The following is a 16,207-nucleotide window of genomic DNA, read 5'->3' on the forward strand; positions in this document are numbered from 1 at the left end:
CCTCACTATATAAGTTAGGTGCATATAAATAGACATAAGTTAGGTATATATAAATAGATATGTTTGTAATTTAGTTTGTACAATCATAATTCAATATTATTAATCCTTATTTTCATTCTCTCTCATTCTTTCTCTCCTCACTAAAAGTGTCTCACGCATTAACAAATTGATATCTAGAGCTTCAATTAGATTCTTTGATCGTGTTTTCAAGAACAAAACGTCGGCGATCGTGTTTCCGGGACGTGGGTTGTTAATCAATCGCTACAAAGATGAATAATACAGATGGCATTTCAAATTCTCTTCCAATTCTTGACGGCAAGAAATGGATCTGATGGAGAAAATAGATGCAATCTATGTTTGACTTTCATGACACCCTAAAAGTGGTTATTAATGGCGTCTCTGAGCTTGCTAAGAATGCAACTGATGCTCAGATAGTTGCGAACAAGGAGACGATGAAGAAATATTACAAGGCTGCGTATTGCATTCAATCAACTGTAGATTCGGGGAATTTCGACAAAATCTCTCATGCTGAATCGACGAAGGAGGCATGAGATATTCTTGTCAAGTACTACGAAGGAGGTGAGAAAGTCAAATTCGTTAAATTGCAGACTTTGCGGCGACAGTATGAATTGCTGCAAATGGAAGAAGATGAAAAGATTGCAGGTTATGTGTCGAAGGTAGAGAATCTTGTCCATCTCATGAAGGATTGTGGTGAAACCCTAATTGATAAGATGATAGTTGAAAAGTTAACGCATATGTTGACCTCTCACTTTGATCACATTATCGTAGCTATTCAAGAATCCAACAATCTTGAAACCATGAAATTGGAAGATTTGGTTGGTTTGTTGGAGGCGCATGAAAATAGGATTGTTGAAAGGAAATGGGTTCAAGATTCAATACAAGCACTACAAGCTCAGGCATGAAAGAATTATGGTGGTTCCAATAAATTCAAAGGCAAAGGAGACAAGACTCAGAGCAAGAAGTCTTGGTCGAATCCTCAAAAGCATAAGATCGATGATAAAGCTTATGAATCCTCGAAAAGAGGATAAGGAAACTCCTATCAGAAAGACAAAGAGAAAAAGGTGCACAATGCTATAACAATGAAAAATTGGATCACTTGGCCAAGAATTGTTGGTACAATAAAGACAAGGAGAAATGAGTAAATCTTGCACACCAAGATTCAAATGATTATGAAAATGTGGTGGTTATGGCTGCAGTGCAGATGACCATGTCGACTCCAAGATCATGTTTCCTTGACTCGGGATGCTCGAATCACATGACTAGTCGAAAAGTGTGGTTAGCAGATTTCGACTCGTCGAAGAAGATCAAGGTCACACTTGCTGATAATAGCTCGTTGCAAACAAAAGGTACTAGCGACATAGTTATTCAAAGGAGAAATGGAGGAAAAACTATGATCAAAGATGTACTCTATGTACTTGGAATGAAGTGGAATCTGCTAAGTGTTGGACAATTGATCGAAAATGGTTTCTCAGTGATTATGAAAGATGGAGCCTTGAAACTGTTCGACACTCATAATAATTTGGTCTTGAAATCCCCTTTGTTGAAGAACAGGACATTTAAGACCATGATCAGTTCGACTGAGCTACAATGCCTCAAAACAGTTGTCAACTACAAGAATAATTGGTTGTGACATTTGAGGTTTGGCCACTTGAATTTTAGGTCACTCAATCAGCTAATCACTCAAGATATGGTAACTGATATACCAAGTCTAGAGATGCCCAACAAACTCTGTAAATATTGCTTAGTAGGGAAGCAATCCAAAAAGTCTTTCGTTTCAACTATGCCAATGAGATCCTCTTGCATACTAGAAGTAGTACATTCATATGTATGTGGCCCGTTTGAGGATCATACCATTAGTGAAACACATGTATTTTGTCTCATTTATCGATGAGTATAGTTGAAAGTTTTGGATCTATGTGATCAAGCGAAAGGACGAAGCATTTGCATTCTGTAAGAGATTCAAATACTTGTCGAAAACCAGAGTGAAAAGAAGATCAAGGTTCTGCGAACAGATGAAGGTGGCAAATATATATCAATGATGTGTGAAGAATTCTATGTAGAACATGGTATTGATCATGAGGAAACTACTCCTTACACGTCTTAACATATTGGAATAGCAGAAAGAAGAAATATGACCACATTGGACATGGCGAGATACATACTTAAGCAGAAGAATTTGCCAAAATCCTTATGAAGTGAAGTTGTTTCCACTGCTGTTTATATTCTGAACATGTGCCATACCAAGAAGTTGAAGAACAAGGTTCCTGAAGAAGTGTGCAGCAGAAAACGACCATCAATGAGTCATCTGAAGGTGTTTGGCTCTATTTGTTACAAGCATGTTCCTGATGCTAGAAAAAGGAAGTTTGATGATAAGAGTGAACCTATGATTCTGGTATGATATCATAAAATTGGTACATACAGACTATTCAATCCAACTAATCAGAAGATCGTGATGAGTCGAGATATTTTGATTGATGAAAATTATGCATGGGATTAGAATTATAGTGATGCAATTGATAAGCCATTGATGAGCTATGATTTCGAAAAAGTAAGTAATGATGTCAAAGTCAAAGATATTGTCGATAGTCTAGTCGAATTAGAAGGAGCTACTAACATGCCCGACATAATCGAAATCGAAGATGGTGTAGCTAGTACTAGTCAAAGACCTTAAAGAACTAGAGTTCTTCCAACAAGACTTCAAGACTATGAAGTGATTAGTGATGATGAAGTCACACCATATGGAGAACTAGTTCATTTCACCTTACTTGTAGGTGTTGAACCAATCAACTATAGCGAATCCTTAAACGATAAATAGTGGAAGTTAGCTATGGTCGAAGAGTTACAATCAATAAAAAGAAACAACACATGGGAGTTAGTCTAATTGCCAGCACATACAAAAGGTATCGAAGTGAAATGAGAGTTTAAGTTGAAGCACAATGTTGATGGGTCGATAGTAAGACATAAGGCGAGATTCGTAGCTTAAGGTTTTTTCCAGAGAGCATGAGTCGACTAATTTGAAGTATACGCACCAGTAGCTATATTGGAGATTGTTCGACTAGTAGTCTCCTTGACACGTAATCATGGTTGGTCGAAAGTTCACTTAGATGTGAAATCAACATTTTTGAATGGTCCCTTAGACAAAGAAGTCTATGTCATACAACCTCCTGAGTTTGTGATACAGGAGGAAGCAAGGAAAATGTATAAGTTGCACAAAGTGCTATATGGCCTCAAGCAGGCACCTAGGGCATGGAACAAGAAGATCGACGCATACTTAGTCGAACTGAGATTCGTCAAATGTAGGTCGGAGTATGGTGTATATGCACAGGTTGTGGCACACGATATAATAATCATCTGATTATATGTGGATTACTTGTTGGCAACTAGAAATAGCTTGAAGAACTTGTCGAAGTTCAAAGAGCTGATGATGAGGGAATTCGAAATGTCGGGTCTGGGAAACTTGTCTTATTTCCTAGGCATGTAATTTCAAATGTCGAAGCAAGGTATGGTGCTACATCAAAGAAAGTATGTCAAATAGATACTCAAGTGATTCAGGATGGATGATTCGACTTTTGCATTTTCGCCCGTCGAACCAAATTTGAAGTTGGAGAAGCATGGATAGGAAGACAAAGTCGATGCAACTTTGTTCAAACAATTTGCCGGATCTCTGAGATATGTGTGCAACAGTCGACCTGGTATATGTTTCTCAATCAGATTAGTGAGCAGATACATGAGTGAATCGACCTGGTATATGTTTTGTAATTCAGTTTGTACATAATTCAATAATATCAAATCTTACTTTCATTCTTTCTCTCCTCACTAAAAGTGTCTTAGGCACTAACAATTACTCTACAATAATTTTTGATATATTTAAATATACGGTATAAATTAGAATTGAAATATGATGTGATATAAATGACCCGTTTGTTTTAGCTATTTTTTAAAATGATTTTTATAGTCTGACATAATTTTGTGTAAAAAAATTTACAAATTAATTTTCATAAAAACTTCAAATGAAAATTTCGTTTAAATAGTTATTTTTAAAATGAGATTTTAGATATTTTTCATCATTTTATTAAAAAAAATGTAGATATACAAATTTTAAAAAATTATTTAATTTTGAAACTATTTCAAATAACTTTTCATAAAAATCATTTTTGAAATACAACTTTTTGAAAAAATTATAATTTTGATCATATTTTAATCTTTAATAATGTACGTTTATCTTATAGAACGTCAAAATTAATCATTCAATTAAAAAAAAAAGTTTATGATATTTTTATTTTTTTTATAGAATCCATTTTTAAAAATAAAAATAAAATTACTTTTTTAAAATTAACACTAACACATCCAAAATTAGATCATATATTATATAAATTAAAATTGAAATAGGATGCGATATAAAGTTAGATCATCTAAAATGTCAAGTTAAATTTTAAAGAGTAATGCTAACTTGTGCCCTAGGAACAAAAGATAAGAACTAAAGAAAATAATTTTGTATTGGAAATTGTGTATTAATTTTAATAAAAGTATAAAATTAATTTTATAATTGATTTTTTCAATACAAACTTTCTACAACTGAATGTCTTATCTTGTGCTCCAGGAGGACAAGTTAGGATTATCCAAATTTAAAACAACATAATCCTATTGATTTTTTACTTCGTTAATCAATTTTACACTATTAATACATCACAATCATCCATTTGTGTGTAAAATATCTTTAATAAATCAAATCAATGATTATAATGAACTGATAAGGTAAAATATCTTTACACTTTCAGACATTTCAATTAAATCCTTTAAATATATATTAAATAATTTATTCAAAGATATTAATATAAATTCCATTTAAGAGACTAATAAAAAGTTTTTAAAATTTCGATATTCCTGTCCAAAAAAAGCCCAACAATAAATTAAAAGTGAAAATTCGACTTTCCCTCAACTTATTGTGACTTGATGAACTTAAGATTTAGTCTCGCAAAGTCTAATTCGCCCTAACACTAAACCCATCTACATTGATTTAATTAACTTCATTTGGTGTTAATTACTTGTTTCGCTGCAGAGCAGAGAGGAGATTTTGTTCAAGTTTAGGGTTTCACATTTCAGATTATTTGGTTTTTCTTCTCTGAGCTTCAATCTTTTCAGGTTCTATTCATTCTCTTTCTTTTTCAATTCCTCTGTTTTTTCTTAGGTTCCATTTTAGTCATTGCTTTTAATTGATTTGTTTCATTTCATATTGAAATTATTAAATTAATACTGAAATCTGCATTCCATCAATGTCACCATCCAGTAAGGTATATTTCACAAATTGACTTGATTGCAATGTAATTAATTGTTGTGCTGATTATTTAGTAACTAGAATTCAGGATATTTCATTTTGAAATTCTCATCTTAGAAATGTGACTTGCTTGAATGATTTTGATCTTTGTACAGCTCATTTTCTTTAAACATTTAGGTTTTGTTTGAGAGTACGGAGGCGGAATGGGAAGGAGAAGGGAGGGTAGCCTCTCAAATTATGAATCATAGAAAATAGTGTAGCATAGCGGTTGATCCCAAAACGCTATAGCGGATAGAAGTATAACCGCTAAGCCGAAGTCTAGGAAAACAATTCGAAGAATGCACAAAATTAAACACATTCCTAACTAATTTTCAAAATTCATTGCGACTAATAATTCAAGCATAATCTATTGATGATTAGTTATGAATATGCCATACCGGTATAGTGTTTTGGGGGTCGGCTGCAATGCTACATTATCTGCTATTGACTACATAGGTTTCATCAGCCACAATAGACACTCCTTGTAACTAACTCATAACTGGTTGTAACTAACTAACTAATAGTTAGTTGTAACTAACTAATAATTAGTTAGACTCTTAGCTCTACTCAGAACAATCAAAATATATTGTTGCTTATGATAATATTCAGAAAATAGATTTCAGAGTCTCTCTATGAACACATTGCATAAATTCTATTAAGGATAATCATTACAATATCTCATATTGTGCTGATCTCTGTCATGTTATTGATATCTTCTATCTTTGATCCTTCTGAGCCGAACATGTGTATCGTGCTGTACTCCCACAGAAATTAAGGCCATGAAACTTGAACTTCTGTAGGTATACCTCCGATGTTTGTGATTTTTCATTTCTGTACATCTTTCTAGGGCTCAGTGTGTGATATTATTTTAATTCTTTTTGGAAGATCCACATGTTTCCCTCTGAAGCTGGTGAATATTTTTTCATGATTATCATGATATTTGTATCAGTTTTGCTCGTTTCGCGCTTTCTTATCGTTTTTTTGTGTGCGCGCAGCCATGGATAAAGAGATTTTGAAAAAACGTTCAGGAGAGGCGCGCTCAAAAAGAAAGTTGATTTTAAATCAAAGACGTCCTAGCAAAATCAGGAGCTTTACTGAAATTGAAATTCTGCATCATCATGCCAATGATGGTATTTGTAAACCTTACTATTAATCTGAGTTATAGTTTATAACCACTTAAGTTCTTCCACTTAGTTATATTTCTCACTATTTTCTCACTATTAATTAGAGATGACTAGACACTCGATGACAACACCCATGTCATATTATTGTAAGGAGCAAGAAACTTCATTTATCAATCGTAACACATCTGCTACAATGTTTGGACGATCTTTGAATTCGAGTAGACATATTATTGGAGAAAACCATCATGTCGGGGAACCAGAAATTCGTTCTACCACTCATCTTGAGGAAGTTGAAGGTAAAAAGATTGGTTACATACTAATAATTTATTTATTAACTTACCTGTGAAGGCGTGGATTCCTCCGACAGTGAGCAAGGGTTTGCAGTGTGGATATTGATTCAATGAGTTAATCTTAATTATGCATGTCTGTTGAGCAGGAAGAGGAGCGTGCTCTTCGACTGCAAAGAAGATGTCATTTCCATCAGTACCGAGTGATGGCTTTCTCACAAATCCTATTCCCAATCTTCCAACAGTTCACAGTCCGATCTCAATACCCTCAATAGATATCAACTCCCCAGGTATTCTGTTTTGCATCTGCTTTTTGAAATATCATGTCCTTAAATACTCCTGGCATTAAAAAAAGATCCATTCCTTTTGATTTTTTTTTCTATTTAAATATTTATGCTTAATTATCACTTAAATTAGTTTCCTATGCTAATAATTAATCATGTGATAATGAATGGTTGAGTCTATAGTTCTATTTTACGGCATACTATTACACTTTTCTACTGTCAGACCAATTATTTTTGAGTCATGCAAACTCATGCTTATATGCAGATGTAATCATCAGACGTGCAGCAATGTATCAGGATTACATGCAGCAGATCCCAATCCCGAGTAATCGAGGCTCTGTCATCCCATTTGCCTCATGGATGGGATTAGGCACATCCATTAAGAAGCTATATGGACAACCTCTTCACTACCTTACAAATACTATGCTTAAGCAATGGGACCAAATGAGAATTGGAAGCAATGATGAGTATATGCGCTTAGACGACATAATTCATCCATGCAAAGCTGAAGCCACTGTCTGGCTCATGGAACAAGTCCATCGGCAAGTCTCGTCGCATATTCATATTGCTAATCTCTGGAAGAAGGACTACATGCACAATGGTTATGTTGATTCCATTTGCCCAACTTTACAGCACACATCATGAACCTCATTATTTTCTGTTTTAGACTATTTTCCTTTTAAATACACGGCTGCATTTTAGTGTATGTCCCTCTGTTAATAATATTCCAGTCTTTAGTTACAATCCTGGATTGAAAATTTTGTATGACCTATCTCAAATACAGCATGTCGTGAATTTTGTTGAACAAAAATTATATACTGAACATGATTTAAACAGACAGGTTTTTAGTTGTTTCCTATGCTTTCCGAGATTACTGTCTCCCCCGTGCATTATTAATTAATGTATTGTTTGATTTTTCCCTTGAAGAGACATATGTTAAAAAAAAATGATTGGTACATTTAAAAAAGAAATTAAATTGCCAATAGTGAAGTTTATTTGTAAAGCAGAGGTCAAAAGTTCATCTTTGTAACTATATTATTACCAATAATCTCTACAAGAACAGAATCCTTTATTGGAAAAATGATACTGTACCTGTTATCATCCCTAACAGCTATTTCCCTACTGTATAGTTTTGACACTAATTTTGCAAATGAGTGACCAATTAGAATACATTCTTACAATTTTTTACTATCCTTATAGGTATTCCTTTACCGGTATTGATTAATCAATAAGCCATGACAAGTTTTTCACTATGTCTGCTGAGCAAATGCCTTTTCCCCTGTTCATCAATATCAAGACATTGGTTGTATCAGGAACATATCCCACCTGGCTTAGCGTGCAGTTTAGTTCCCTGAGTATTAATTCAATCACGGTGTGTGATTCGTCGCCAGAGGTGAATTCGCGAATCAATCTGAAAACTTCTATTGAGCTTGACCAAGGCACTTTTTGGAACCCTTTCTCCTTCATTTGCTCCCTCACTCTTGCTACATCCGTCCATTTTCCAGCTGGTGCATAGATATCGGATAGCAGCATTTGAGTCCCAACTCTATGAAGGGCCAGTTGAGTTATCTTTTTATCTGCATAATGCGCGCTAATCCCTTGGTTTTGCGTCTCCTTGAAAAAACCAATTGCCTCCTCAAAAATGTTTGCTTGAACCATGGCAGTGACACCAATCATAGTGTTCCAAGATACAAGATTACTCTGGCATCTCACCAAAGATTCTCAAAGCTAATTCCATGTCACCTGCTCTAACCAAACCTGAAATTAGAGAATTTCATGTCACCACTGTCTTGTTTGACATGCTGTCAAAAACTTTGCAAGCAGTTTTTCTTTTGCCACATTTCATGTACATGTCAATGATGGCATTGGAAATGTTGTCCCAACTCTCTAGTTCATTCCTGAAGATACAAGCATGAGACGACTTCCCAACAGAAAGATCACCCAACTGTCCGCAGGCTGCAACTGTAGATAACATGGTTACCTTATCTGGTTTTCAACCAAAACTACTAGCACTTCACCAGCCATCCCATGTTGCACATAATTCGACATGATAGTATTGTACACAACCAAATTCTTATCACTAAATTCATCAAAACTACCCTTTGCAGCACACATGTCTCCACAATTCAAATACATATCAAGCAGTGCATGCACCACGAGCATATTAGGTTTACAGAAAAGTTATTTTGACATCTAAAAACACGTCTCACACAGTATTTATATATACCGTTGTGGATTTTATAATAATTTTCTCTCACTTTCTCTCTCTCCTCTCAATACATTTAGCAGACATATTTTAGGCCATTTGTCATACGGTGTTCAAGTTTTGATGTCCAAGTGCTCTTAGGTTTAACCCCTAACTCAGTCATCAAACCGCACACTTTTTTACCCAATTCATGATCCTTCGACTTGGCACAAACAGATATAGCACAAACTATAATAACCGGATTTGGTTCAACACCTGCCTCAACCATCTCAAAGAATAGAAAAACAACCTCCTCAGTCATTTCCACCCCATTATAACCATTAATCAAACTACTCCAAGACACAACACTTCTCTCAAGCATTTTGTCAAACACATTTCGTCCTAAATCAACCTTTCTACATTCAGCATAAAAATGTATCAAAGAGTACGCAACAAATAAATATTTCTCCAAACTCATCTTAACAACCACCCCATCAACCTGAACACTCTTAGAAAGAACTACACTTTTAGAGGAAGCACTAAGCAAAAATGGGAAGATGAACTTTTCTGAAACAACACCCATCACTGCTACCACTACTACATGTGAAAGTAACCCCCGACCTCCCAAAAAGCTATGTTCTAATCTTTAAATTGGATCCATAGTAAAAAAAAAAGCACAAAAATACACGAGATTGTTTATCTCATCTTAAGCGGTGGAAAAAGACCATAAAAAATTCCAAAAATACATCTCAAAATTTAAAAGTTTATTTTCGGACGCACTATTTTCACAACAAAAGACGTTTTAAGTGAGTCTCATCTCTTTTTTTCTTCTTCCAAAAAACTTAGTCTAGAGATGCACTTCCGAATTCATCCTATACGCACCCATGCATTCATTCATAACTGAGACACATTCATTTTGAGATAAATTGATTCGGAGATCGTATTCAGACACAATACAAAAATGCATCTCCGTATGCATCCAAAAAAGTAAATTTTGACTTTGCTTTAGAGATACGATTATGTATTTGAAGATATATTATAGTTAAAATATCATCATAAATTTTATATAAATTAAATCACACTCTTATCAAATAATATGAAAATGCCATATATAAATGAATAAATTAGAAATTCATAATGAAGTCAAAATAAATTACAAAGGATAATAATGCTCCTAATGTAAATACTACATACTACTGCTATGTCGGACCCGAGATCCTCTGCTCCTACACTGTCTACCGTACTAAAGTGTTGTCCGTACCTCATCAAGGATGAAATCTACGAGCCTTTCGGAGAGACTCCTCCGTCTATACCCACCTGCGCAATATCCATGATACGTCGATATCTAGGCTACACATCAACATGATATGTCCTAACCTACTTTTCCTCTAGTACTTTATGATGAGCTGACCTAAATGGCATCCAGTGTCATATAAGGATGTGACACCCTGAAATACTATTGGATGTATCTATATGCAGCGCTCCAGCCGCTAAGAGCTAGGGTATCATGTGCCTCATTCGGTACCGGCCTTATTTATAAGCAAAAGTCTTGTAACTTTTTTGGCCTTAAATATAAGCAAATGTCAACAAATCTAGGTGCATTTAATGCATTTATTCCAAAAGTATCTCTGCATTAATTACTTAATATTGTTAGTAGAGGACAATTTAATTGATGGTATATTAGTAATTGTGTTGTCTCTCTCACATGAAATCAAGAAACTTAAATGCACTTAACTATATTTCTTAAGAAGCATAAAATTTGTCTTTTTTTGTTATAAATCAGGCCGGAGTAGTACCTAAAAGACTCTCTGGGAACAAACTGCATGTAGCTGAACTGACGCATGACGCGCTCAGGCAGATGTGAATACATCACACATGACCCGCAAACCAACCTTCCAGAGTAGAAGGCTATGTTGTTCAAAGAAAGCATTTGATGATGATCAATGCACGCTTGAAAGTGTATATCTTCTACTACCAAACAATCCAGATATTGTTGGGTGAGAATATGGATACAAAAAGGTTTAGAAGGGGAGGTTGAATAAACCCTTATTATCCTAAGACAATTTGAAAAATAATTTAGATCCTATAAACGAAATCAGAGATTTTAAGAAACGCGAGAGCAAAACATAAAAAACACAGCTTGGAAGCATTTCAATGAATCAAACCACATGAAATGATACATGAGATTACCACGATATTGATTTTTTCTAGTGCAAGTTACTTACAAGACAATCAAAGAAGAGATAAACTCTAATGAAAAAAATGATGATAGCAATGTTGTGAAAAAATCAAAGTAGTCTGTATTGCTTTAGATATCATGTCAAAATAGGCAGGAAGCATCATTAAAAGAAGAAAAAAAAGATATTTCATTAATAAAAAGAATTGAAAAATACAAGAGATGAGTCCTTATATAAGCCCAAAGAATTGACCGAGTTAAAAAGAAAAAAAAACTCTAACAAACTATTTTAAAACACACTAATAGAAAAACCTAAAATATAGGAACTAATAAAAAGAAACAGACTAATTATACATCAGAACAAAAAATTAAAATAATAATTCAATTTGCAACAATCAAACCGTTGTTATTAGATATTTTTTCTTTTGTGGGTATCAACCATAAAAGATGGTGTGTAGAAAACAACGAGTTCTTGATCCATTATTATACGACATAGTTTAGTGAGTTATAAAATATGTTAAAGTATATGTAGGTCCTAAACTAATAATCACCCCATGTTATATTAAATCCTTGATTCATCAAAATATCATTCCATACCAAATGATTAGACTTGTCTCAATCACACATTTTGATTCAAGAATAGAATAAGTCTATAACCCTTTTTCATGCATTCAAAAACCAATTTTCTTCCTTTCTGTTTACAACCATTCTTTCCGACTTTCAAAAGAATGTTAACTGTTAAAATACTGGCAAAACCATAAAATACCGATTTTCCCAGTTTTCTGTACTTCACATCATATCTATTGTCAAGGATTCTTGAAAATTAATTAAGGACCACGAGCCGGTGCGAAACAAAAGCAACCTGGACTCTGGTCGTCCGGTATCATTCCGCCACCTTTGCTTGTGTCCAGTGCTTCCAGCATTCTCACCACCTCGTGCATTTCCGGACGTTTGCTCGGATTCCCATCCCAGCACTTACGCATGATGCTCGCCAATGCACTTGGACAACACCTCGGAATGTCCGGTCGTAAATTCTGCATTATAACATAATCAATATGAAACTCATGCATCGTTCATCACATATGAACTCCAATGTTCGTAATCATACCTGACGGACGACAGCAGAAGACACGTCAGCAAAGCTAAGATCTGGATAGGGCATGTCACAGCAGTAAATTTCCCACAGGCAAATGCCAAAGCTATAGACATCACATGTCCTGTTGTAAGGTTTACCATCCAAAACCTACACATTGTGTAAACCAATATTTCAACCCAAAAAACTTCGAAGTTCCTATCTATTAAACCATGCGAGTAATTTTTAAGTTGCAACTAGTTGCGTATGTATACTTAAATATTGAAATCGCAAAAAACAATACTTATGACTGAATTGACTTATTTGGACTCATCTCCTAATATAACCACGTGTGAGATTGTTTATCTATAAGCACTTATATAATAAGTGTTTATGTTTATGCTATAGATGCTTAATTAAGTTGTTTATCTAAGCAGAGCCAATCTCATGGAAACAAGTAACATATCAGGTAATATTTTTCAATGAAGCATCAATTACCTCGGGAGCCATATATCCGAGGGTTCCAGTTTCACCGGTCATGTCACTTGGATTCATAGCTTCAACGCGAGCAACTCCAAAATCAGCTATCTTTAGATTCCGGCTACCATCTAGCAACATATTCTCCGTCTTAACATCACGATGAACAATCCTCTTCGAATGCAGATAGCTAAGACTGCATATTACGGAAAATAAATTAGCATTCTATACGTACTAGCATAGAATTTGCAGTTTCTTATTGTAGGGATCGAAAAATAGGACCTACCCTCTAGAGAGGTCCAAAGCAAGCTGAACCACAATCTTATACGCAAGTTTCTTCCGCCTATTTTTGATCAAGTATTGTTTCAGCGTTCCACCAGTGAGAAACTCGACGATAACACAACATGCCCTAGAAGGAAGGGTCTCTTGATTGTCGGTCGAAGAGTTTTTGGTAGGAATCTTAAGATTCGAAGTTCCCATTGAAGCTCCGACAAACTGTGTTGCAGAAATAAATACAAAACAGTCACTAATCCAAAAAGTTATTCATGATTCGTCGATACGAATATTGTATCATGTAGCAGTCATTAATTTCAACAAATGAGATTTAAAAGGCGAAGTCATTACCTTTGTGACATTTCGATGGTCAAGTTTGTGCCAGACGGCAACCTCCTGCCTAAAAGATGCGCGTAAAGCGGCAGTTTCAGCAGCGGTGGCAACACCATCATCACCCCAATCCAACACTTTCACTGTAAAGATCAAGATCACGATACAAAAGTTAGTTAAGAAAATGCATCTCGATACAAATGTCAGAGAAAGTATATCTTTATTCTGCACTGCTCTTACTGACTAGAAAGGATAACAGAGTTAGCATACTGCTATATTCCTCACAGACAGACGATTTTTCCTCTCTTCACAAATTTTCTTTTTGACTCAAAGGGTTATTTGTTTTTTAAATGAATCAATGTTAAGAGAATTGATTTGAAATGAATCAATGTTGAGAGAATTGATTCTAACCAAATCGAGGTTAAAGAAATGGAATTGGTTTGTGTAATGATATTTTAAAAGTGAGTTAGCAGAATTGAATTTGTTTAAAGGACACATTGACGCAAAAGCTAAAATTTGTCGCTTCCATAAAAATCGATACTACCCGTGTTTTGAACCGTTGTATGATAACAACATCGAGGCACCATGAAAAAATCTTTCCCAAACACGTGCTCTGATAAGTTCATGTTTCAAAAACATTTTGCAACCTTCAAAATCAATTCTGATTGAAGAAAATGTGGTTTTGTGTAAATGCGAATGTCTCATTCGATCACGACAAAATTTGTCGGAACAATTCAAACTCATCTAAAAGAGCGGCACTGCAAATCATTATTAATTTCAAACACTACTTCAATGATTATGTTCTCCAACTAACAACATCACAAACTCAAACAATCATTAAATAATAACATTATAACATGCCAAATATATCAGCGTGAAAACTAACTCGGACCGGACTCCCTGGGGTCAGGAGAATCGAATCTTACATTCGCGAAGTCAGTCAATAACAACCATTGCATGAAAATCGTACATACGCTTCATATTTCAACTCTAATAAACATGCTTTTATAACATAACTTGAAACACAAGCCGTACGATTTTCATCCAATAGCCGAGGTTTTTGACAAACCGCAGTAAATCCATTTCCCACCAGACTCACGAGCCGAATAAACCACGTAACATTTCAATATTAAAAAACATTGAATCATATCTTCAAATTCAAAACAACAAATTAAAAATCATAAACACAATGCAAAGAAATATATACCTGCAACATCTTGAGTATCATACGTGCCTCTATAGACAGTACCATAAGCACCATGAGCAACAATATATCGCAAATTCAATTTCGCCAATTCAATCTCCCATTCTTCTTTAGGCCTTTTCGGCTCATTAGTATTTCTCGACCAAACCCTGCTTAAGTGCTTTTCCAATTGAGCATCCAAATTCTTGAGATCAATCCTATCAGCTCTGAAAATCATATCTTTACTACTTTGATTTCCAGTACCCTTCATCTTCGAACCCTCCACACCTCCTTCTCCTTCCATCTCCTTCTTTGGTGTACTACTACCTTCAAAATCCATCTTCACCAATCACAGCTTCAAAATCAGATCTTTTCACACACAAAAAAAAAATCAGCAGCAAAATCATTATATAAAAAAACACCCCCAAAGCATGTTCTTTGATATATCCTTCCTAGAAAATTGACTTCAAATCACATGATTCAATTCAATTCAAACCCAGATTTTTTTCTCACCAACCATTTTGTTTAATTGACTATATGAATAATAAAAAGTAAAACTTTTTTCCCATTTCAAACTATTCCATGACGAATATGAATGAGGCAGAAAAATCAAATTTTTATAATGAGAAAAAAAAAGTATCTGCAAAGCACAAACCTTAAAAGATGCTAGCAACTATGAAACTGTCAGCAGAAGAATCAAAGGAACATGAAATAAATTTAAAAAAAAACAAAAAAACAAATCAGATTAAAAATTACGCTATGCTTGCTACATAATAGACGGAAAATTTGACTTTTTTTTGAGGCTATGGAGAAAAGAAAGGGTCGGTGCGTAAAGAGTGGGATTTGGATACCTTTTTAGCTTTTTTTAAGAATCAAAAGTTGTGGTTTTTGATACAAGAGACAAAATGGAGATTGAAGAAGTTGTCATCATCATCAAAGATTTTTTTGAGATGCTAACATCACATTTTGTTCATGTTGTAATATATGAAACTGGAATTGATAAAGAAGCGATTTTGAAGGATAAAATCACACAAAAACAAAACAAAACCAGCTTGTATAAAAACCCATATATGAAAAAACAACGATTATGATCACAGAAAAAAATGGGTGTTTTCCCCTAAAATGTTGCGTAAAACAGAGAAAGAGAGAGAGAGAGACCGTTTCAAAATAGATGAAACACAAACAAACCAGACATTACCTTTGTTTCGATTCTGATTATAATAGTTTAGTCAAAAATCAAAATAAAAATTCTGATTATAATTATAAAATTATGTTTATGTATGGAAATATGTATTTTTTATTTATTATTAAATTGTATTTTTTATTGTCTGTTGACTATAAGACAGGTGGTTTCTTTTCTGCGATACATCTGTACTAACAAGGACAAACCTAGGACATTGTTTTTGCTTACAATGTTGTTCTGTTTGGTCGCATAGAATTTATGTCGTTTTACTTAGTTTTATAATTACTATGTATATGTA

General features: G+C 34.4%; 3 protein-coding genes and 1 pseudogene across 9 annotated transcripts; 1 reads left to right on the forward strand and 3 right to left on the reverse strand.

The window, feature by feature from the left end:
* Window positions 1-4,945: 4,945 nt before the first annotated feature.
* On the forward strand, window positions 4,946-7,866 carry LOC127120946 (uncharacterized). Of its 2 annotated transcripts, XM_051051568.1 has the most exons (6): window positions 4,946-5,163; window positions 6,104-6,135; window positions 6,331-6,465; window positions 6,564-6,755; window positions 6,896-7,036; window positions 7,296-7,866. In XM_051051568.1, exons 3-6 carry the CDS (start codon window positions 6,333-6,335, stop codon window positions 7,673-7,675), a joined length of 846 nt encoding a protein of 281 aa, XP_050907525.1. In that variant the 5' UTR covers window positions 4,946-5,163; window positions 6,104-6,135; window positions 6,331-6,332; the 3' UTR covers window positions 7,676-7,866. The 2 variants fall into 2 exon arrangements, with proteins under 2 accessions (XP_050907525.1, XP_050907524.1); XM_051051567.1 differs by lacking the exon at window positions 6,104-6,135 and having other exon boundaries at window positions 4,948-5,163.
* A 383-nt stretch (window positions 7,867-8,249) lies between these two features.
* LOC127120947 (pentatricopeptide repeat-containing protein At3g22690-like) lies at window positions 8,250-9,853 on the reverse strand. Its single transcript, XM_051051569.1, has one exon. The coding sequence runs from the start codon at window positions 9,796-9,798 to the stop codon at window positions 9,313-9,315; it is 486 nt and encodes a 161-aa protein (XP_050907526.1). The 5' UTR covers window positions 9,799-9,853; the 3' UTR covers window positions 8,250-9,312.
* On the reverse strand, window positions 8,252-9,193 carry LOC127120945 (pentatricopeptide repeat-containing protein At3g22690-like; annotated as a pseudogene).
* Window positions 9,854-12,036: 2,183 nt separating the features above from the next.
* Window positions 12,037-16,002, reverse strand: LOC127120948 (serine/threonine-protein kinase STY13). 6 transcript variants are annotated; one of them, XM_051051573.1, is made up of 7 exons: window positions 15,925-16,002; window positions 14,751-15,095; window positions 13,565-13,686; window positions 13,227-13,435; window positions 12,962-13,136; window positions 12,500-12,634; window positions 12,037-12,425 (listed from the first exon to the last, which is right to left on the reverse strand). In XM_051051573.1, the coding sequence occupies exons 2-7, from the start codon at window positions 15,064-15,066 to the stop codon at window positions 12,219-12,221; spliced, it is 1,164 nt and encodes a 387-aa protein (XP_050907530.1). In that variant the 5' UTR covers window positions 15,067-15,095; window positions 15,925-16,002; the 3' UTR covers window positions 12,037-12,218. The 6 variants fall into 6 exon arrangements, with proteins under 6 accessions (XP_050907530.1, XP_050907532.1, XP_050907529.1 ...); XM_051051575.1 differs by lacking the exon at window positions 15,925-16,002 and adding an exon at window positions 15,885-15,912 and having other exon boundaries at window positions 14,751-15,066; XM_051051572.1 differs by lacking the exon at window positions 15,925-16,002 and adding an exon at window positions 15,885-15,912.
* Between the last annotated feature and the right edge of the window lie 205 nt (window positions 16,003-16,207).

This window comes from Lathyrus oleraceus, chromosome 2 (assembly GCF_024323335.1).
Source record: "Lathyrus oleraceus cultivar Zhongwan6 chromosome 2, CAAS_Psat_ZW6_1.0, whole genome shotgun sequence".
In the NCBI taxonomy this organism is placed as follows: domain Eukaryota; kingdom Viridiplantae; phylum Streptophyta; class Magnoliopsida; order Fabales; family Fabaceae; genus Lathyrus; species Lathyrus oleraceus.

Coding starts and splice junctions, on each gene's coding strand:
- LOC127120946 (XM_051051568.1), top strand. CDS start 6,333: ATGGATAAAGAGATTTTGAAAAAACGTTCAGGAGAGGCGCGCTCAAAA. Junction 6,756..6,895: donor TCATCTTGAGGAAGTTGAAG/GTAAAAAGATTG, acceptor TCTGTTGAGCAG/GAAGAGGAGCGTGCTCTTCG. Junction 7,037..7,295: donor AATAGATATCAACTCCCCAG/GTATTCTGTTTT, acceptor GCTTATATGCAG/ATGTAATCATCAGACGTGCA.
- LOC127120947 (XM_051051569.1), bottom strand. CDS start 9,798: ATGGGTGTTGTTTCAGAAAAGTTCATCTTCCCATTTTTGCTTAGTGCT.
- LOC127120948 (XM_051051573.1), bottom strand. CDS start 15,066: ATGGATTTTGAAGGTAGTAGTACACCAAAGAAGGAGATGGAAGGAGAA. Junction 13,436..13,564: donor ACCATCGAAATGTCACAAAG/GTAATGACTTCG, acceptor TCTGCAACACAG/TTTGTCGGAGCTTCAATGGG. Junction 12,635..12,961: donor TCGGATATATGGCTCCCGAG/GTAATTGATGCT, acceptor CACAATGTGTAG/GTTTTGGATGGTAAACCTTA.